We start from the raw sequence: 22,646 nt of genomic DNA on the forward strand, positions 1-22,646 counted from the left end.
ATTCATCTGTTTACATTTGGTATGCCTTCTGCATTTAATACGTGTTTCAGCTATATGTTCATTAAAATTAAATTTTTGTCAGCCATATTATTACCTAGAAAGGCAGGGTTTTACCTAAAAGTAGACAGTATTCATAAAGAGCACTTAATTAACCAACAACTAGATATTTCTTTGATATGCTTCTGACAAATAGAGCATAGAATGGAATATGATAAATAGTGTGGCTTAGAATGGAAGGTGGGGCACAGATGGCACATAGGAATTCTGAACCTTTCTTGTAAACATTTTTAATCCTCTATTTAAAAAAATACCTATCATTCTCTTCAGTTTTGCCTTGCCTTTACAACATTTTAAGGATTGCTTTCTCTTGTTTCCTTTAAATAAGGATTAACCTTACCTTTGTAATCACATATCTGAAACCTGAAAGAAGAATATATTCCAAACTTTTAAAACAATTAAAAACATTTTTATTGTAGCAAAATACACAAATTTTACCATTTGTAAGACATAAATTTAACATTTTAACCATGTTTGTTTTATTAAGCACCTTCACCACCATCTATTTCCAGAACTTTATCTTCTCAAACTGGAAGCTTTCTATCCTTTTGACAATAACTCGCCATTAATTCAGCCCTTATCAACCTTTATTTCTGTTTTTATAAATTTACTCTAGTTACCTCATGTATGTGGAATTGTATTTGCTTTTTTGTGACTGGCTCATGTCACTTAGCATAATGTCTCTAAGGTTCATCCATGTTGCAGCATGAGTCAGATTTTTCTTCGTTTTTAAAGCTGAGTAATAATTCTGTTTTATGCATATAACACATTTTTATATCCACTCATCCGTTGATGGGCAGTTGAGTTGCTTCTCCCTTTGGTCTGTTGTGAGTAATGCTTCTGTGAACATGGGTATACAAATACATGTTCAAGTCTCGGCTTTCATTCCTTTTAGGTATATACTAAAAAGTGGAATTGTTGGATTATGTGGTTATTCTAATTTTAATTTTTTTAAAGAAATATTCATAACTTTTTAATCTTCTCCAAAGGCAATTCTTCAGTTAGATAGTCCTGAATCTGCTCAGTCAATGTACAGCTTTCTGAAACAAAATCCACAAAACATTGGTGACCGTATATTGACCTGCTCATTATCTCCAAAGATAGACTTACCAGAGGTAAGATTTCTCTTGCTTCAGCTTTTGTGCTTTTAGAAAATACAGAGAACATAAAGGTCAGTCTTAGGCAGTAGTCAAAGTGTTTCTGTGTTTAGAGATGATTTTGACAATTTGTTTTGCAATCAGTGTTCCAATTTTCATAGTTTATAAAGCAGTATAAATTTGTCTAAATGAGAATAAAGAAATTTTCAACAGTGTAACATATATACATTTGCATATTTATTGTTGGCATGTAGGTATCTACATTTTTGTGTACAGTGACTCCTTGTATGTAACATGATTGTCTCCAGAATGCAGCTACTTTGAATCCATTTTGGCTTCCTCTGGGTAGAAGGAAGTTTGTTTATTCTTTTTGTTTCAGTTATATTTATTATAAACTGTTTTGGGGTTAAGAAATAAGATTTCACAGGTTCTTGGCTTACGCAGTAGTACATGAAGGAAAGCTATGAATAGTCAACCTTTGAAAGCATTAAATTCAAACTCAGATATTTTCTCCTTGTATTCCATTGTATGCTGATGGCAGAGGTAAATAATGGGACCTTACATTTGGTGTCCATGTGTTGTTTGTCAATCTGTTAAAAACCTTGTACTATCTAAAGAAAAAGGCAATTTCATCATCTAAATCTAAATTAGAGTATCTGTAAGTAAATGTATTACGATAGGTACCAGTTTAAGCACAAATGAGTGGCTCATTTCACTTGATAATTTCAGAAAAAATATTTTTAAAGTTTTTAGCTATTCCTCAGCAGAACATGCATTTTTAAAAATTTGTCATTTATATTTTTCATATTATTATTTAGTTGTGTTCAACTAAGTTCAAAATTAAACACTGACTGACTGTACAGAAATCCTTATCCCAGAAATACAGTCCCAAATTCTTAGAGTTAAAAGAAAATTAAACCAGTGAAAATTTACATAAACTTCTGCTTGAATTGGTACTTCACTTCCTAAGTGCTTACCCAGAATCTTACTCATATAGCTTAAGTTGGATAATACATGTGGCTTATTTATAACCGTTTTTAATTGACTACTATTTAAAATGAGTAAAGAATCAACTTTATATTATCCTCTCTTCAACACCTACTGTTTTTGTTAGACTGAAATGTTACTTCTTTGTTTAGTATGTGTGACCTTTACTTCAATATCTGTAGTTAGCTTGTATACAAAACAATGTAGCACTCCATTCTAAATACTGAAAACTAGTATCTGCATTTTTGATATCATGAATATGAAAATATTTACTGCAGAATTAAGTAGTAATGAGAATGGGTTTACAAAGAAGGCAGTATGTAATGTGTCCATAACCTCTACACTCACAGGTGAGTTTCTTATATTCCCAGTCATTTCTCAAAATGGTGCCACATTTTCATTTTCATAAGTGTTTAGATTATGGTTTTCTTGTATGGTTTAGAGTTTGTATTTTGTTGTTGAATGGGGAAAAAATGGCAGTCTTCATGTTACTCTGATCATCTGTGTAACTTAGTTACTGTTTGTTCAATGAAATCTCCTTTCAGAGCTATTCTTGTGACTCTTTTCTAAAGTCAGGGCCATTTGCTTTGTCGACCAATTATACACCTTTGGTTTTCTTTCATTGTTTTTCTGAATTATGTCTGCTTTTTCTTGGATTCTGTCACATCACAGGTTTTCTGTTTGCTAGAGTACATTCTCAAATATATATATATATTTTTTTACCCCAGAAAGTATGTAGAGGCAGTACATTTTCTGAATCTCTGAATGTTTGAAACCGACTTTATTTTGCTCTTACGTATTTCATTGATGGATTGTCAGGATGTAAAATTCTGTGCTTAGGCTATTTTTCCTTTGATTATTTTTAGCATCCAGAATCCAGTATTAGGAGAAGGCTGATTTGGGTCATAACTATTTTGTTCCTCTGAAAGGTTTTAGGATTTTTATGTTAATTCTTTAAACTAGTTTTTATGTTTGTTGGTTTTAAAGACGAAGTCTTAACTGTGTCACCTGGGCTGGGGTACCGTGGTGCAATCATGGCCTTACAGAATCCTCAACTCCTGGGCTTAGGCAATCCTCTCACTTTAGCCTCCAGAGTAGACTCTAAGGGCATGCCACCATGCCCGGCTAACTTTATTTTTTAATCTGATTTTTGATTTTTGTTTGTGTGTGTCGATGGGGTCTCACTGTGTTGCTCAGGCTGGTCTCAAACTTCTGGCCTGAAGTGATCCTCTACCCTGGGCCTTCCAAAGTGTTGGAGTTACAGGTGTGAGCCACTGTGCCTGGCCCTAAACTAGTATTTATCTAATTCCTTTTCTGTATGCTTACATTTAGGTATTAGAATACCATGATGAACATTGTTTCAATGTCCTAGGCCTCGAGGATTATATTTTAGTGGAGGAGATAGACTATAAACAGATACAAGTGGTAAAAAGACTGTGAATAAATAAGTTGAGATAAAAAGAGAATGATTAATGTGGGGAATGTGTATCTTAAAGTAGTCAGTGATAGTCCCTCAGCAGAAGTTATTTGAGAGACCTGACGGAAGAGAGCAAGCTTTAAGAAAATTTCAAGGAGGAGATTTTTTAGACAGAAGAACCAGATCAAAGGCTTTAGTGACATATTTAGTGATTCAAGAATTTCTAAAGAGAGGGTTGGTAATGCTAGTCCAGTGAGCAAGGTTTTTTCCTTGGTTTGGGACTCATTTCCTACATCCTGTGTTTAGAGCAGGAAGTTTTTCTTTTTTTTTTTTTTTTTCCTTTTTTTTTGAGGCGGAGTCTCGCTCTGTTGCCCAGGCTGGAGTGTAGTGGCGTGATCTCGGCTCACTGCAGCCTCCACCTGCCGAGTTCAAGCAATTCTGCTGCCTCAGCTTCCCAAGTAGCTGGGACTACAAGCACGCGCTACCATGCCCACTAATTTTTTTTTGTATTTTTAGTAGAGATGGGGTTTCATTATGCTGGCCAGGCTGGTCTTGAACTCCTGGCCTTTTGATCCACCTGCCTCAGCCTCCCGAAGTGCTGAGATTACAGGCGTGAACCACTGCTCCCAGCCCCAGGGAAGTTTTTCTATTATTATTTTTTGATTTATTTCCTTCAATTTTTAATATTCTATTTTTCCGGAAATAGCACCAGCACTGATTTCGTAGATACTATATTCTCTTGAATTTTTCTGAGGTTGTTCCTTTGAGTTTTTTAAAAGGCACTTCAGTTGTCTGAAATATCTTTTCTTTAGCTTACCTTGTTCACTTTTGTGCATTTGTTTTTCTGTTATTCCTTTATGAATAAGGAAGTAAGTTGACCAGTATAGGTATTTGATGTAGAGTTCCTCTGATACCATAAAGGGTTTTTTTTTTTTTTCCTCTAATAAACCTTTCTCCTGAATGGAAAGCTGCTAATAAACACTGTCTGTAATTGGGACTTAAAAACCATCATCTTTAGTTTTGGCAGTATCATTAGGATATAAACTAGGCTTACCACCAGATATCCCAGTAAAGGAAGTCTTTACTGTTGGACTCAAACACCTATGCCAGGAATCCTCTGTAGACACATTGAATTTCCTTAAAGCACCGTTTTCAGTTTTTAGTCTGACAAAATCTTTCTAGAAAGTTTCTACCCAGAGAATGCATGATTTCTCAGAAAAGGCTTTCTTCTATTATGTATAAGCTCTAAATGGCAGATATTTTTGCCATTTTGTTCACTGATGCATCCCAAGTACCTGGGACAGTGCTTGGCATATAGGGATGGATTTTTAATTCCTGCCCTTTTTGGGGGCTCCAGAATATTGCTTTTTTGGGACCCACATACCAGATAAATAAAATATCAGATATCAGACAAATATTTAAAAGGATTATTGTTCAGTTTTGTTCAGCATTTCTAGGTATTTTGAATAGGAAACTTTTTTAGACAGCTGATCTCTCTTAGAAGTCTTTTAAAATAATTCCACAAGGAAGATGTTGATATTTCACATTTATTGTTTAGGGAAAAGATAGAATTTCCAGGCTTCTAAAGTTAAAAAAGTTTCTCATTTATATCATTATTAAGGAAACTTATTTTTTCATTAATGTAAGTTATTGTGTGTGACCTAATTTGGAGGTCTTTAATTAGAAAAAAAAATTCTAGAACCTGATAGTAATGTAGACACTGAAAACTAGCTGCTTTGATACATTTTTAAGTTTTTTTTTTTAGCTTAAATTTTAACTAAAAACATTGCTTTTATAGTTAAATATTTCAAATCCAGTGGAATAGCCTCTAATAAAATGCTGATTATATTACAGGTGCAAACTGAGCATGACCCAGAATTAGAAAAAGAAAGGTATGTTGCTGTATGTTTACTAACACTTTTGTGTAGTATTTAGTTACTGAATTTTATTGCTGTATTTTATAGTAATGACTCACATGTAGTGAAAAGTTCTATTCTACATATTTATTCTGTGTACATATGGGCTTGCTACAGTTTTCTTTTTGGATTCAGCCTGACCTAGGAGTTTTCTTTGTTGTTTTTTGTTTATTTACTCTCATTTAAGTATTTACTGAATATTTAGGATAACTGAACATATAAACAGTTTCAATTAAATAAACCACTTCTTTATAAAATGTTTTAAGATTCTCCAATAACTCAACTTCACAAACAGTAATTCCATTGTTTTTGTTAGATTTTCCTATTCCAAAATAAACACGATAGTAAAATTTTAACCTTTTAACGTTACTTAATTTCATTGCGTATTTTGATATTTTTAAAAACAACTGGGTCGGGGCAAGTAAGTGTCCAAAAAAATTATGTATACAGTTTTGCATTATCAGAGCAATGAAAGCTTGTTTTTCAAAGTCTCCACAAAGTGGTGACTTACAGCCTCGTTTTGACCACATAAAGTACACCCTCTCCTTAATAACTTTCTCATTCTGATGAGTGTCTGCCTTACCACCACCGTTGTTCCACCAATTAATGACTTGCCTTTCACTGCTATTCACTGTAAATCACTGATTTAGAATATTTCTTTTTCCTCCTGTGTACTGAGCCATCCGTATTTATTAATCCATATTGTAAGAGCGTATATTTGTTTGAAACAGCAGTTTGAAAGTGTTTAAATATGAAAAGTGTTTATCTGATGCACTGATGTTAAGATCCCTGTAAAACAGAATGTCTTAATGGATTTTTCTTCTCAGTAATTTTCATAAAATCAGATTATTTTAGTTAATAAAGATGATGAGTACGTTAAAATATACCAGGAACATTAAGCAATAGGTTTGCTCTGTGTGTCAGCACAGGGTTTTTTAATTTGTATGTCATCATACCAGGTGCATTTACATACCTAAGAAATAGTACCACCAGCAGTGTGTGATGTGAAAGCTCACAAAGGGCTTAATAAATAACAGTGCCAATGTAGTACTATATATAGACCTAAAGATTGGTCACGAAAACTCTGTGGCAAAACCCATTTTATTTCATTTTACACAGTTTTTTTGAGGTCCGCATGAAAAGTTGTTGTCCATAGCAATAGCAGTTGGTCATTGTTCTCCTCTCATTGTTTAGACATAACTTTTAAAATTGAATATATTTCTTAATGACTTTAGAGCTATTCAACCTCATAAAACTAATTTTTAAAATTAGCACCAAAAACTTATTAATTCCCTTTTTTTTTTTTTTGACTTACATTAGAGAAAAAAATGTGGAGTATGTCCAGAATACTAAACGTGTCTTTTGGAGTGAACTGATGCTGAGAAAATACTATTTGTTGGTTTTGTTGTGTGTGTGTGTTTTTTTTTTTAGAAACAGGGTCTTGCTATGCTGCTCAGGCTGGCCTTGAACCTCCTGGGCTCAAGCTGTCTTCCCACCTCAGCTTCCTGTGTAGCTGGTACTACATGCACTTGTTTTGTTTTATTTTATTTTGTTTTGTTTTGTTTTGTTTTGTTTTAAAGTGCTTATGGTTGCCAATTCATTATGAATATGATACTTTTGTTTATAACTAAACTATTTAAATACTGTTTAGAGAAAACTCACGTGGATACAATCATAATTTAATAATTCACATTATGTCTGTGCTCATCCTGTTGACATGTAAACAGATTAAGGCCACAAATAAGAATGCTAGATGAAATTTTTCTAATTCATTAATATTAGAAAGTAACCAGTTGGCCTCTGAAATAAACACTAATCTTCAGTGTTGTGAAGTCCCAGTTTAAAGTTTCTCAGGATGTTTGCGTTTCAGTGTTAACGTTTGTTCTCATGCCCAGCTTTTACTGTATGCTTTTTCCAAAGACTGTGAAATTCTGGTATTATTGGGATATTGGGGCAGGAGGGAGGAGTGGCAGATGAGATATCTATATCTCAAATGCCTTTCTGGAATCCTTTTTTGTTCCATTTCCCAGAATATGGCTGTGTTTTCATTTGATCGTTACAAAGGGTGTTGTTTAACTTTGGTGTTAATGTAATTTATTTGACATTTCAAACTCTTTTCAAACTAACTTGATCGATATTGAGGCTTTTTTCCCATATTAGCCAGAAAGCAGATACTGGTTTTGGTAAATGACTTCTCTAAAGAGAACACTATGATTTAAAAAGACTAGCACTCAAGGACAAATATGGAATTAAATAATTTTTCTGAGTAGACCTGTGTTCTCTGTTTCAAGTATGGAACTGCAGAATGATTCAGTTTGTATGAAAGATAGTAACTTTTTTATTGAAAAACTTGTAAAGGGGAAAGTCTTGCTGTATCCTTGAGCCAGGAATCAAGGTCTCCGTTGTTATTCTAGCCCCATAGATGTTTTTACATAGGCGTAAGTTTCTAAAGCTTTTATATGCAGTACAGTAATGAGGCAGGAATTTAATATATTCATTATTGGAAATGAGTCTTGTAATTTAAAGACAAAAGCTTGTTTTGAGAAATAATACTCATATACCTGCTGTAACTGAATGTCACTACTCTTTTTCCTGTTGTGTTTTGCCACAAATTTTATTTTGAATTGTAAAGATTTGAAACTGTTAAAATTAGCCATTTATATTTTGAATAAAAGGGGTGTGATTATTTCAAATAAAAACCGTTTTAGCATGCAAAGAATAACTTGCACAATGAATAGAATATATATTGATTAAGGTTTAGGGTCAGGAGGTATTTCTGTAATCTGGTAGAAAAGTTTTCTCCTCAGGATGTAACCTTTGGGGCATGAGGGAAGACCAGTTTGTTTCAAATGATTTAAGACCCTGTTGTGGTAGCACGACTTATTCCAATACTTCTTAAATATGGTTAACATCTCAGCACACAGATATACATCATCTTGTGTTGTTAACTAAAGGGTACATGGCCACCCTCTAAGAAGCAGGTCAAAAGGGATGATGGCTCATCCTTTCCTTCCTTAAAAAATAGGAGAAGAAAGTCAATACTTTCTAATAGGTTTTGATATGATAGGATCACTTTCTGGTGTCTTTCTCCAATCTGCTGCTTCTCATTATGTGAATATATTTGGTAAATTTTAATTTGCATTGATAGCATGTTGGGCATTGTTTTTGGAAGCTAAGATTTTCCTTGTTCTTCTTCAAGAAAACTTCTGATTTGTGGAACATTAATATAAAAATAACTTATTTTGTGTCTACCTCAGTGAAGGTACTGGAATTATAGGACCACTCACTTTTCATATACTTTAGATTTGGAGGGAGACCATGATGAAATAAGATGAATTACGTATACTTGGCCATGCATTTCTTCCATTTCTTCTGAATAATATTACTTACACATTTAAGTTAAATATTAGAATTATACATTATTCTCTTGAATTGGGAAGGTTTATTTTTTAACATACGTCTTCTTATAGCCAAAGGCAAATATTTATAATAAGACTGTATGTTCACGTGATTGTATAAGGTTTTGTCACTAACTTTAAATCTTCACTAGAGTATATAAAGAATACTTTCCAAAAAAAGTTTTAAATATTATTAATAAATATGGTTCTTAGGTAATTAAATATTTCACACCCAAAAAAAATAAAAAGGTGATATGATTTAGAGTATGGTCTTTTCCCCCCACCGGTTGCTTTTATGTTCTTTTTAGGTAAGGTTCACTTATAAAGTTTTAAATCATAATGCATGGATCATTAGTTTTATTGTAGAACTGTACACATATTTTATTATTTCAGTTACCACTGTTGGGAATAGGACCTGATAATATTTGAAGTGTCTGAGATTCACATTTGTCCTTTCAGTGTCAGGGGTTAGCTTGACAGAGAAGGGAAAATATTGGCTATAATCACATGAGCACAAAAGGAACATATCAACAGTCATAATTTATATTATTTACATATTTCCATCAAATCATCTTAGCCATTTTATGCCAATTGGTTGGATTTCCCAGTGCTTATTACGAATGCATCAGGAAGTCTTAACAATTGGTGTCAACAGGATTCTTTATAATGGTTGAATTCTCATCATAGTTTGATTTTTGTTTGTGTTTTTGTTTGTGTTCTTTTTGTTTGTTTTTAAATACTTTTAGCCCTGACTTGAAAAACAATCCAGTTGATGAAAGTGAGGTGCAAACAGCAACTGATAGTCCCTCTGTTAAACCTAATGTGCTTGAAGAAGAAAGTACTCCCAGCATTCAAACAGAAACTTTAGTACAGCAGGAAGAGCCTTGTGAGGAAGAACCTGAAAAAACAACATGTCATTCTGACTTTGCTATTGAAACTTTGGAGCTTGAAACTCAAGGAGAGGAGGTCAAAGAAATTCCTTTTGTAGCATCCACTCCAGCCAGTGTTGAACAATTCACTGAAAATGCCGAGGAGTGTGCTTTAAATCAGCACATCTTTAACAGTGACTTGGAGAAGAAAGAGGCAGAAATTATTAGCCCTAAAACAGCATTGTTACCATCTGACAGTGTGTTTATAGAAGAAAGGAACATCAAAGGAATTCTAGAAGAATCTCCATCTGAAGCAGATTTCTTTTCTGGAATTACACAGACTATGGTAGAAACTGTAGCTGAAGTAGAAAAACATGAAACTGTTTCAGAAATACCGCCATCAACTTGTATTGTGACATTAGTACCGGGAATTTCCCCTGGGGATGAGAAGACAGTGGATAAAAAGAGTATTTCTGAAAAAAAAAGTAACATGGATGAAAAGGAGGAGAATGAATTTAATACTAAGGAAACCAGAATGGATCTTCAAATAGGAACAGAGAAGGCTGAAAAGAATGAAGGTAGGATGGATGCAGAAAAAGTGGAAAAGATTATGGCAGCAGTGAAAGAAAAGTCTGCAGAAAACACTTTATTCAAGGCATACCCAAATAAAGGAGTGGGTCAGGCTAATAAGCCTGATGAAACTAGTAAAACTAGTATTCTGGCTGTATCAGATGTATCTAGCAGTAAACCAAGCATCAAGGCTGTTATGGTCTCTTCTCCTAAGGCAAAAGCTACAGTTTCAAAAACTGAAAATCAGAAAAGTTTAACAAAATCTGTGCCCAGAGATCAAATAAATGCTGAAAAGAAACTCTCAGCCAAAGAATTTGGTCTGCTTAAACCTACAAGTGCCAGGTCAGGCTTGGCAGAAAGCAGCAGTAAATTCAAACCTACTCAGAGCAGTCTTACCAGAGGAGGCAGTGGAAAGATCTCAGCCCTGCAAGGCAAGCTTTCTAAACTGGATTACAGAGACATAACAAAACAATCTCAGGAAACAGAGGCTAGACCTTCCATCATGAAACGGGATGACAGCAACAATAAGGTGAGGAGGGTAGGAAGAATGGCGCAGTGTGTCTTTGAAGTGCTTAGCTCCGCTGCTGTAGCTATGGAGTAGGAGATGTAATCTTGTTTCATACTTTCATCTCCTCACTCTACCCCAGAAGCTTCCATTTCCTTTTCTTAAATGATTCCATTGTTTAAGCCAGTAGACATTTAGAGTATTAAGCTCAAGTTCATAATTTATTGACAAGTTTGAAAAGCATTATTTGGATACAATTTGGAAACAACTGTGGTTTAAAAAAAAAGTCTGCTGTGAATCTCCTAAGGTGATTTACCACTCTGCTTCTGAATGGGAAACTGTTTCCTCTCTTAAACTGAAGCTTCCTTTGTCAGGTCACAGATTGCCTAACGACATTGTGGGACGAAAAGATCAGTAAAACTGAATTTAACTACAACTTGTAGAGACTGTGCCTATACTGTTTAGTGACTGTTGACTTAGTTTTGTATACGTGTTAATTTGCATAATTGACTGTATTTAGGTAATGTTTACTGGGGTTTTTTTTTGTTTTTTTTTTTTAAACATTAGTAATCTGGTTGTAAATTCTGTTTTTCTGTATTTCTTATTTACTATTTCAGACTTTGACTGAGCAAAACACTAAGAATCCTAAAAGCACTACTGGTAGAAGTTCCAAATCTAAAGAGGTAAAAAATGGATCACAGACCCTAACCCTTCTTTTTCATCTCCATAGTTCATCTATCTTACAACTTGTGCCTGTCTTAACAATGTTAGAGAGTAAGCATGTAGAGCAAGGGATAGGAATGAGATGTTTCATTTTTAACTTATCTCTAATTCTACCATTAATTTACTTTTTGACCTTGAGCTAGTCTAAACACCTTGTGTTCTTGGGGTCGGGGGGGTGGGGGCGCAAAATGTTATACAGGGACAGAAAGAGAGTATAGTAGGGAAATACCTCCAATCTCATATTGACAGGAATAGGTTGTAGACACAGAAAAAATTATATATGTAAAAGAGACTGACATTTGACTTGAGTCATCCTCATTTTGTTAAAACAGGTTATCTTTTTGGCTGTAATTGAGCCTTAAGTGGATGGTCTCTAAGATTTACTGGTACCAAGTTCCATTGTCAAACATATTTTATATTTAGTTGTTATTTTAGGTTTTTACCATTCGTAGAATTTTTTTTCAGTCATTTTACTTTTCTTACCTGGTAGGGGATAAATTTGGGCCTATGTCGTTGGGGCAAGGAGAAATGTTACTAGTTTTAAGCAGAAATAAGGATTATGGCTACTAAAGCAGAAGTAAGGATTACGGCTACTTCATTTTGCTTTGTTAACTTGATACTGCAATCGCTTGCAGATACTCTCCCTAGAAATTACAGGGTACATATTCTAATGTCGTTATTATATATAATAGCAGTTGATCATTGGTAACACACTAAGTGTATAGGAGCCCCGGCAGGAATTTATCTTCTTTACTATTGACAGCATTGAAAAAAATTACAGATACTGTTCTTTTCAAATACAGTTATATTAGGCATTGAGTCTTAGTAATAATTTTTTCATACAACTTTCTCAAAATGTAACCATTATATTTCTTTTATTATTATTATTATTATTACTATTTTGCAATGAAGTTTTGCTCCTGTCCCCCAGGCTGGAGTGCAAAGGCACGATCTCGGCTCACTGCAGTCTCTGCCTCCTGGGTTCAAGTGATTCTCCTGTCTCAGCCTCCCAAGTAGCTGGGATTACAGGCGCCTGCCACCACGCCCAGCTAATTTTTATATTCTTAGTAGAGACGGGGTTTGACCATGTTGGCCAGGCTGGTCTCAAACTCCTGACCTCAGGCGATCGGCCTCCCAAAGCGCTGGGATTATAGGCATGAGCCACCACGTCTGGCCTGTATTTCTTAAAATATGTATTCTATATATAATTAATTAATGTGTAATCAGTATATACTGATAAATAGAACAGACTAATTAGCTGTTTACTTTCTAACTATATTTGAGGTGCTTTTAGAAGTCCAGTAAGTCTCCTAGAACACTTATTAGATGTTTGACATATGGAACAGTACCTCCTTTGTATTGTCTGACAAATACTTTAAATGTATTTTTATGTGTCATACTTCAAAACTCATCATTTAGGAAATGTAATCTTAATGAATTGAAGTAAAAGTGAAATTAGGTTGATATTGTTAGGATTTTACCTTTGGCTTATACTTTGTGAATTTATAACTAAGTCATTTGTGGGGCTTTAAAAAAAATAACTCTTAATTTTAGCCTTTAGGAAACCTAATTTGCACTGAAATTCTCCCACATGATCTTCATGCACATTTATTGTGACTATTTGGAATCTAACCGGTGGTCAAAATTTGTTTATAATACTATGATTTTTAACTTTCCAGCAGGAACCATTATTTCCATTTAATTTGGATGAATTTGTTACTGTGGATGAGGTTATAGAAGAAGTGAATCCTTCTCAAGCCAAGCAGAATCCACTAAAGGGAAAAAGGAAAGAAACTCTCAAAAATGTTCCTTTCTCTGAACTGAACTTAAAGAAGAAAAAGGGGAAAACTTCTGCCCCTCGTGGTGTTGAGGGAGAACTATCTTTTGTAACATTGGATGAGATTGGGGAAGAGGAAGATGCAGCTACACATCTAGCACAAGCTCTAGTCACTGTGGATGAAGTAATTGATGAAGAAGAACTAAATATGGAAGAAATGGTAAAAAATTCAAATTCACTTTTTACATTAGATGAATTAATTGACCAAGATGATTGCATTTCCCACAGTGAACCTAAAGATGTTACTGTTCTGTCAGTGGCTGAAGAACAAGATCTCCTCAAACAGGAACGCTTGGTAACTGTGGATGAAATTGGAGAAGTGGAAGAGCTACCTTTGAATGAGTCAGCAGACATAACTTTTGCCACTTTAAATACTAAAGGAAATGAAGGAGATACTGTAAGGGATTCCATTGGCTTCATTTCTTCTCAGATGCCCGAAGACCCTTCTACTTTAGTTACTGTAGATGAAATACAAGATGACAGCAGTGATTTGCATTTAGTGACTTTGGATGAAGTAACTGAAGAGGATGAAGACTCTCTGGCTGATTTTAACAGCCTTAAAGAAGAACTTAATTTTGTTACTGTTGATGAAGTTGGAGAGGAGGAAGATGGAGATGATTTAAAAGTTGAATTAGCACAAAGCAAAAATGACCATGCCACAGATAAAAAAGGGAATAGAAAGAAGAGAGCTGTGGACACAAAAAAGACAAAACTTGAAGCCTTGTCCCAAGTGGGTCCAGTAAATGAGAATGTTATGGAAGAAGATCTAAAAACCATGATTGAAAGACACTTAACAGGTAGATAATTGGAAGGGGTAGTCTTTTTGTTTTATGAGGGGATTACATTTAAAATTAATTTTAAAATACATGTGGCATTACCAGTAATGTCACCCAGTATTGATATTAGAGGCCAACAGACCGTTAAAAGTCAACAATAAATTTTTCAAAGAAATGTGTACAAGTTTCACAGTTTTTTAAAGTTACACAGCAGAACTTGGTCCAGGTTATACTTCAAGAAAGGATGACAAAAAAACAGAAAACAAACTAAAGTAGCCAAATTAGAATTGAAATGAAAATGATATATTTGTATTGTGGGAAAAAGACAACTTTTGATAAATAGAAGAACATTTACATCAGATTGCCTCCCAGTTTTTGCTTAGACTTAGGATTAAGAACTATTTATAAAGGAACTATTTTATTTTAAAGTAATATGGTAATGATACAGAATAGTAGGGCAGCTCACTTTCCAAACTTGAGGGAGATAAACATAATTTCCATTAAGAAAATCTTGAAGCCAAGTATTGTGGCTCACATCTGTAGTCTCAGCACTTTGGGAAGCCGAAGTGGGAGGATCGCTTGAGGCCAGGCGTGTGACACCAGTCTGGGCAGCCTAGCAAGACTCCATCTGTACAAAAAATTAAAAAATGAGCCAGGGACAGTGGCATGCATCTGTGGTCCCAGCTGCTTTGGAGACTGAGGCGAGAGGATTGGTTGAGCCCTGAAGGTCGAGGTTGTGACGAGCTATGGTTGTGCCACTGCACTCCAGCCTTGGTAACAGTGTGAGCCACTTTGTCTCCAAAAAGAAGAAGAAAAACCTGAAAGATTTAATTCAACTAAGAATAAAATACTAGGAAGGTCCCACAGGCTTATGGAACAAATTAGGAAAACATAGACACCATGAGAAAAGAAGTTAGAAAAGCATAGTTATTTGGAAAATGATAACTGGGAACAAAAGGAAATGCTTAGATTAAACTGAGTATTTTAAAATAGAATTCTTCTATTTTATATTAGCAGTAGGCTTCCCACCCAGATTTGGGTATTTTTTGCAAAAATGTATAATGGTGATTCAGACAGTATAATATGTTTAATTTAAAGCAATTTAAAATCTGTTACTAGAGCAATAAATTAGGACTTTCTTTTTAAAGCTAAAACTCCAACCAAGAGAGTTAGAATTGGGAAAACTCTGCCATCAGAAAAAGCTGTTGTGACAGAACCAGCAAAAGGTGAAGAGGCCTTCCAGATGAGTGAAGGTAAAGCAGGATTGTTGGAATGGGAAGGAAAGTTACACAACACACGAGAGTAGTTGAAGTTTTACAGATCTAGCTAAGAAGAAAAGTAGAAAATCAGTGGAATGGAGCAGGGGTGGGAAACGACAACTATAGTTATTAGATGTGGGTAAGATTTTGATCTTTGTAATGTAGAGAGAATGGATTATTGATATTAGAATGTGACAGATTAGAGGAAATGATCTTCGAAAGGTTTTCTGACCATGTTGCAGCATCAGAGAGAAATTATTTATTAACTGGCTATTATTTGTGGACCTTGCTATATGGATGCTTCTAAGCAGCCAGCCAGTGAATTAAACAAGAAATCTTAATAGCATTTATAAAATTTAACTTGAAACAAATAAGGAAATGTCTAGTGAGAGATAATACTTTAGGCACTCAACCAGATATTTGTCATATTCATTGTATTGGGCATCTTTCATAACAGTGTTAAAAAGGGTAGACGAAAGTACATAGCTCCTGCTCTCAAGGGGTTTATTGATTCAGAGAGGTTAAGCAAAAAATCACCTTACCAGTATGATTTAAATAGAGCACTATAAGAATATCACTTTTACCATTCTTTTTGTAGCACCCTCATTGCCCTCTTTCTTTCCTATCCTGTCTTCTCTAAAGAAAACTTACCAAGTATGATTTGGTCCAAGGAGTTAATTGAATTTGATTTCAGGTGGGCTGTCAGTGCTGCTCCCAATATATTAGAGGTCTCCTTCCTTTACTATTTCCTAACCAGATGTAAAAGTAGCTTTTTCCCCACTCTACATCACCTAGCCCGTTTCTCACTGGATGTCCTTGCTTTCGTTTTTATTTCCCAGAGTAAATCTAGGATCTCCCTTGTCTACCAACTTATATTTTGCTTTGTACACATAAAATTTGGCCAAGTTTTTCCCATTGAAAGAAATATCCCTTTGACCTTGAAATCTCTCTAGCTCCTATCTTTCCTCCTTGCTTTTAGAGCAAAACATCTAGAAAGAACCACCTACTTTTACGTCTTAATTTCCCATTGAACTGGATGTATTTTGGTTTCTTTCTCCTGCCGCCTTCCTGAAAATGATGTTGATGACCCCCAATAGGTTGTTGTCAAACGTGATTTTTTAAAGTGTTTTCTTCTTAAGTTAGTCTTACTCGACTTTTCCACATGATTGGTTACTTTTGATAATGCCCTCTCTTGAAGCTCTTTGCCAAGTCATGGTCAAGTGGGTATTCCTTCTTCCTTGTCTATTCTTTTCCATAACCAATCTTTGATAACCAAGCTATAGGTGGTAGTTCAGTAATTAGATTCTCGCGTGATTTCACGAGGTCACTCCCGGACTTCAGAATTTCTGTATGGTAGGGCAACTTTAGCAGTCAGCTTGCTTAGAACTACCTCATTGCAACCAAGTAATATAAAAGGATGATTTAGTTACTGCTTACATAACAATATATTTCTGCTAATGAACAATATGTTTTGACAAAAGAACCCAGCTTAAGAAAAAGTCATTTTTCCACACAATTGTAAACCTAAATCATTTATTTTAATTTATTTTAATTATATAATTTTAATATATGTTATATATTATTAAGATAAATGTGCCTTTGGAGTGGCAGGAACAGATATGTTTGGAAAAGTTTATTACCCTGATGAAGAAATAAACAATTATAGAAAGAGATTGGAGGCAAGGAAACCAGATTATTTTAACCATCAAGTTAAGAAAAGGATGATACCTTTTTCTTATTGACTGTAGGACTTGATCAGTAAAATGTGAGGAGTAAGAGTAAGTAATGATTTCAAAGTTCCTGGCCATCCCCTCAGGGAATACTAAAGAGTAGCCCAGATGTATGGAGGGAACACTGAACTTGAAGTCACAAAGTCTTCGTTCCACCCTGTGTCACTCACTAGCTATGCAACCTTGGGCATATCTGTTTATTACCTCTTTTGATTGTGCTTTCTCCATCTCTGAAGAAGTAGGGATGGGATAATAATGATTTGACCTGCCTATCTTACATGAGATAAAAGCTAAATGATTATATATGTAAAAGGGTTTTGTCAAGTATTAGGCAACAGTAAGGCATTTCAGCTACTGAGGGTAATCAGAATTGCTTGGAATCAGTCTTCATTTTTGTCTGTCCCCAAGATCATAGTATGCAGTCTGCTAACATTGAGTGCTGCTTATGTGTTACTCACTTTGGTGGGCTTTAACATTTATATTAATAATTTTACTTGTGATTCTAACAGGGGTCTTAGGCTATCATTTTAGGCTCAATTTTCTAGGTTGGAAGGGCCTCAGTATTGGGCCATGGAATCAATTTCTGCTGGTACCCTTTTCCCTTAATCTCCACTCTGCTCACCTTAGCACTTTGCATATATAAGTTCTCTTGCCAGTAACGATAGGACTTGTATTAGTCTTTAAATTCTGCCTGGAACATATATAAATAAAATTTGCTGTTAGCTTTAGACTGTATTCCTAAATCCATTTGAATGGATTTACCCATTTATTCCTCACATTAAAGAATCTTGGAGAACATTGTGCAAAGAATGGCCAGATGGGATTAACCAAGGGAGGTTTTCTCTGAGTTTTAAGGTAAGAATTATCCAATGCTAACTTTACAAAGTCTGTAAATCTATTCTGAATAGCTTTTTTTCCTTGAAAAATTTTAGTTGATGAGGAATCTGGATTAAAGGATTCAGAACCAGAGCGAAAACGCAAGAAGACTGAAGACTCTTCTTCAGGCAAATCAGTGGCATCTGATGTCCCTGAGGGTAAAGTTAAAATGACATTTTTTTCTTACCTATATGAAATAAAAATTCAACACCATAATGAGTATTCTGTTGTTCAGATGAGTAATTGGGTAACCTTGCCTGCACTGTCATTTAATAGTGGAAATTTGCATGTTTTACACAGTGGCATTTTTGAAGACAGCTTACTGGGCTGTTTTTACCTGAGAAGGATATTTTTACTGCACTCTTGAAATCTGGGATGTATCTCCTGTTTTATTCCTGGTACTTTCTTTGCCACTCTGGTGAGAATTGAGTTATACTTGCCCAGGCAGAAAGTCACTCCAGTTAATCAGAACATGCTGAAAGTCTTTGCTAGCCGACTTTGTTCATGGTCAGCTAAGGTGAGCTGAGGGGGACTTTATTCAGCCAGCATACTCCTCAATCAGACAGTTGCCCAACATTCTACCTCTTCTCTCTCTTTTATTTTAACGGGATTCCTAAAAGGTTTATTTTTATTGTATTTTATTTTGAGACAGGGTCTCACTCTGTCGCCCAGCCTGGAGTGCAGTGATGTGATCTCAGCTAACTCCCAGGCTCAAGCAGTCCTCTCACCTCAGCCTCCTGAGTAGCTGGGACTACAGTCATCTACCACCACACCTGGCTAATTTTTGTATTTTTGGTAGATACAGGATTTCACCTTGTTGCTCAGGCTGCTCTCAAACCCCTGAGCTCAAGCAGTCTGCCTACCTTGGCCTCCCAAAGTGCTGGGATTACAGGCTGGAGCCACCTCAACTGTTAGGTTCTTTTTTTTTTTTTTTCTTGAGACGGAGTCTCGCTCTGTTGCCCAGGCTGGAGTGCAGTGACGCAATCTTGGCTCACTGCAGGCTCCGCCTCCCGGGTTCATGCCGTTCTCCTGCAACAGCCTCCCGAGTAGCTGGGACTACAGGTGCCCGCCACCACGCCTGGCTAATTTTTTGTATTTTTAGTAGGAATGGGGTTTCACCGTGTTAACCAGGATGGTCTCGATCTCCTGACCTCGTGATCCGCCTGCCTCGGCCTCCCAAAGTGCTAGGATTACAGGCGTGAGCCACTGAACTGTTAGGTTCTTATGTAATGACTTGGTATTCTGAAGGATTATTGAACAGTTCTTTGTTATCTGAAGATTCTCCTTGGGAATCTATTCAACTTGGCATTATACCAAAGCAGTGGCATATTGCCTTTCCCTAGAGGCTCTGGAATATTATAGAATGTGTTAACGAAATAAAAACTTACATTTTCTGATTAAAATTACTACTATTGATCCCTAAATTTATAGCAGTGTGTACTGTTCTTATATTTAAGTATATACTGTGCTTAATATTTTTGTCATGTTTAAATAAATTGATGAAGGCCCGTTGTGGTGGCTCACGCCTGTAATCCCAGCACTTTCGGAGTCCAAGGCAGGCAGATCCTATAGGGGAGGTCGGGAGTTCGAGACCAGCCTGGGCAACATGGTAAAAACCCATCTCTACTGAAAATACAAAATTAGCCGGGCGTGGTGGCGTGCACCTATAATCATAGCTACGTGGGAGGCTGAGACAGGAGAATCACTTGAACCCAGGAGGCAGAGGTTGCAGTGAGCTGAGATCGCACCACTGCACTCCAGCCTGGACGACAGAGTGAGACTTCGTCTCAAATAAATAAATAAAATAAATTGATGAACACAACTGGAGATTAATTATTGTTAATTTTCTTATCCCCTAGAATTAGACTTTCTCGTACCTAAGGCTGGATTCTTCTGTCCAATTTGTTCCCTATTCTACTCAGGTGAAAAAGCAATGACAAATCACTGCAAGAGTACACGTCATAAGCAAAATACTGAGGTAATTTTTAAAATTCTTTAAATTTTAAAAATTTAAGAATTTTAAAATTCTTAAAAATTAAAGTTTAAAAATATTGAGGTGTTGTTAATTGTCTTAGAATCAAATTATTTATCCACCCCAAAAGTACATTTTCCCCCCCTTTAGGAGAATGTTTATGCCAGTTTATTCCTCTTAAGTCCTGTTTTCTCTTTCAGTATACCTTGCCTGTAATTTCTAGTCTTTATTCCTTTTCCTTGAACAGCAACATTTGCCAGAGTAGATTCTGCAGATCACTAAGTCTCATATGACATTCCATTATTAAAGAAACTGCGTATTTTGATGACCTCTTCAGTCATGTAGACATTAGCACTTTATTAAAGTTTCTAAATTGTCTAGCCAAAATGAATCCGCTTAACTTCATGCAACTCATTTATTAAACTGATTTAATCATAAAACCTTTTAAATTGTACTCATCTTTAAGAAGTGTTACTCTATAGAATCATCATTAGCCATAATTGAAGTGGTGGTTCTAGTTCCTGCTGAGTATTTGAGAATTTTGTACATCCTCTCTGTTGAATTTGTGGCACAGACACTCATCTAATGTTTGTTTATTGAGCTGTTCTATGCTGGATGCTTATTTAATCTCCTCATCAACTTCATGAGGTAGATGCTATTATTTCAATTTTAAGGATGAGAAAACAGACTTAAGGAGGTTACGTATCTAAACACAAGGGCACATAGCTAGTAAGTAGCAGACCTAGGATTTGAACTCAGCTCTATTTCATTCTAGGCCCAAGCTCTTATACATTATGCTTTGCTACCCATGTGCTTAACTTAGTTCGTCATGTCACTTTTCCATTTAAAACCTTCTAGTAGCTTCATATTGCACTTGGTCTAATATCCAAACTTCTTATTTTGGGTCTTTAAAGCCCTGCATGATCTGATTCTTTTCTACTTCTCTGAACTCAGTTTTTTTTTTTTGCGTTCTGTGTTTCAGCTTTTCTGGCTCTCTTTGTTCTATTTTTCATACATGAGAGGCCCATTGCTGCCTTTGCACCTTTATATTGCTGTTGTTTTGCCCCCTCCCAGTCTTACTTGCATGGCCAGTTCTTCATGTTTTTTGTCTCAAATATCAGTTCCCCAGAAAGGTCTTTGCTTAAGAAAGGCCTAGCTAAGTAGAACCCCCCAAAAAGTTCAACCTCAGTTACCTTGTTGCTGTGTCTTTAAAGTGCTTACCACCACCCCCAAACTATTTTATTTTTTTATTTTATTGTTTCTCTTCTCCCATTAGAGTGTAAGCTCTATGGTATAAAAGATCCTATCTGTCCTGTTGCCCACTGAATCCTCAGGCACCAAGCGTAATACCTGGTGTATCATAAACATCAAATGACTGATGAATGAAAGGAAGAAATGTTTATATAAGGCACTGTGTTTATAATACTTTGCAGGATCAGTTTCTTTTAAATTATAAATATACAGTAGATAAGTTTGCACACATAGCAAAATAATGTCTAATAAGTATTTTATATTGCAAATTGCTTTTAACAGAAATTCATGGCCAAGCAAAGAAAGGAAAAGGAGCAGAATGAGGCTGAAGAAAGAAGCTCTAGGTGATTGGGGGAAAGTGGAAAGAATTATACTAGAAATTTGTTTAGGGTCCAGTTGATTTGTGTATTTTTGTTATCATTTAATTTGTAATTTTCGTTTCAGAAGCAAATATTCGTGTTGTACAAATTTCTGATTGCCCTAAATGTAGAGAGACTGATGGGGAAAGTATGATGGGTTTGATTTTTATATCAAATCATCAGGCATGGAGAAATATCTTTTAGAAGTGTTAAAATAAATGTTCCTACTGTATATTTAAAATACCATCTGTGTTTGCGGCTGATTTTTTAAAGACTTGCTTGCCTCTTATTGCAGACAAAAGTTTTTCACTACAACTCCTGTGATTTGGGATGTTTGGGGATTCTTCATGTATCACTGGAAGTCATAGCATGACAGTATTTTACTTGGCTTCAACCATTCATGTATATACAGGTCATAGGTTTCTTAAAATTCAGTTTTTTTCTGGATAAAATTAGATTACAGCATGTTTTCCCCAGATAGGTTTGAATGAAACTTTGCTTGATTTTTATATGTATTGGAAAGGTATTTTTTCTGTTTCTGGGAACACTTGCTGTTTCTGCCAGAACCCATTTAAGGTAACACCAAGCTGGTCATTTATTATTAGCTTGTATCCGCAGAGCAGCTATTACTTCTGTGGACCACCGGAGTAGCTTTTTAAACCATTTGAATTATAGTTGAATATGTTTATAAGAGGTTTTAAGGGCACAAAAAATAATTGAATGGCTAGCAGGTGATGGAAATAGCCCTATACTTTTAAGTTTTTAGATTGAGCCATTCTTCAGACATAGTCTGCTTACTTATAATTGTTTTAGTATTTGATGCCTCAAGATAGAGTACACCAATTAATAATACAAAGAGGATGAATGGAGGGGAACAACAACAACAAAACCCCTACTTTTTTTAGATCTCTTATTTCCATCACAGCACGAGAGAGACAACACAGTCAGCTTTGAAGGACTTGGAGAACAAAAGACAGCACCTCTTTGTCACCTCCTATGAAACTCACTGTTTTAAAACCTTATAGGTGAATCTGTCAAGAGTTTGTT

At 35.4% G+C, this 22,646-nt stretch overlaps 1 protein-coding gene across 5 annotated transcripts in view; it reads left to right on the top strand.

Annotated features, from left to right (window-relative positions):
• Positions 1-21,845, top strand: part of ZNF638 (zinc finger protein 638) — a 99,086-nt gene extending 77,241 nt beyond the window's left edge. For 3 of the 5 annotated variants that reach the window (XM_011980647.1, XM_011980646.1, XM_011980649.1), the window contains exons 20-28: positions 1,047-1,172; positions 5,413-5,450; positions 9,619-10,840; positions 11,434-11,499; positions 13,222-14,173; positions 15,301-15,405; positions 18,074-18,175; positions 19,877-19,995; positions 21,523-21,845. In XM_011980647.1, the coding sequence (XP_011836037.1) occupies positions 1,047-1,172; positions 5,413-5,450; positions 9,619-10,840; positions 11,434-11,499; positions 13,222-14,173; positions 15,301-15,405; positions 18,074-18,175; positions 19,877-19,995; positions 21,523-21,588 (2,796 nt within the window). In that variant the 3' untranslated portion in view covers positions 21,589-21,845. The remainder of the gene's footprint in view (positions 1-1,046; positions 1,173-5,412; positions 5,451-9,618; positions 10,841-11,433; positions 11,500-13,221; positions 14,174-15,300; positions 15,406-18,073; positions 18,176-19,876; positions 19,996-21,522) is intronic. The other 2 variants (XM_011980651.1, XM_011980650.1) reach the window with 2 other exon arrangements.
• The last annotated feature ends 801 nt before the right edge of the window (positions 21,846-22,646 follow it).

This window comes from Mandrillus leucophaeus, unplaced genomic scaffold, assembly GCF_000951045.1.
Source record: "Mandrillus leucophaeus isolate KB7577 unplaced genomic scaffold, Mleu.le_1.0 Scaffold216, whole genome shotgun sequence".
Classification (NCBI taxonomy): domain Eukaryota; kingdom Metazoa; phylum Chordata; class Mammalia; order Primates; family Cercopithecidae; genus Mandrillus; species Mandrillus leucophaeus.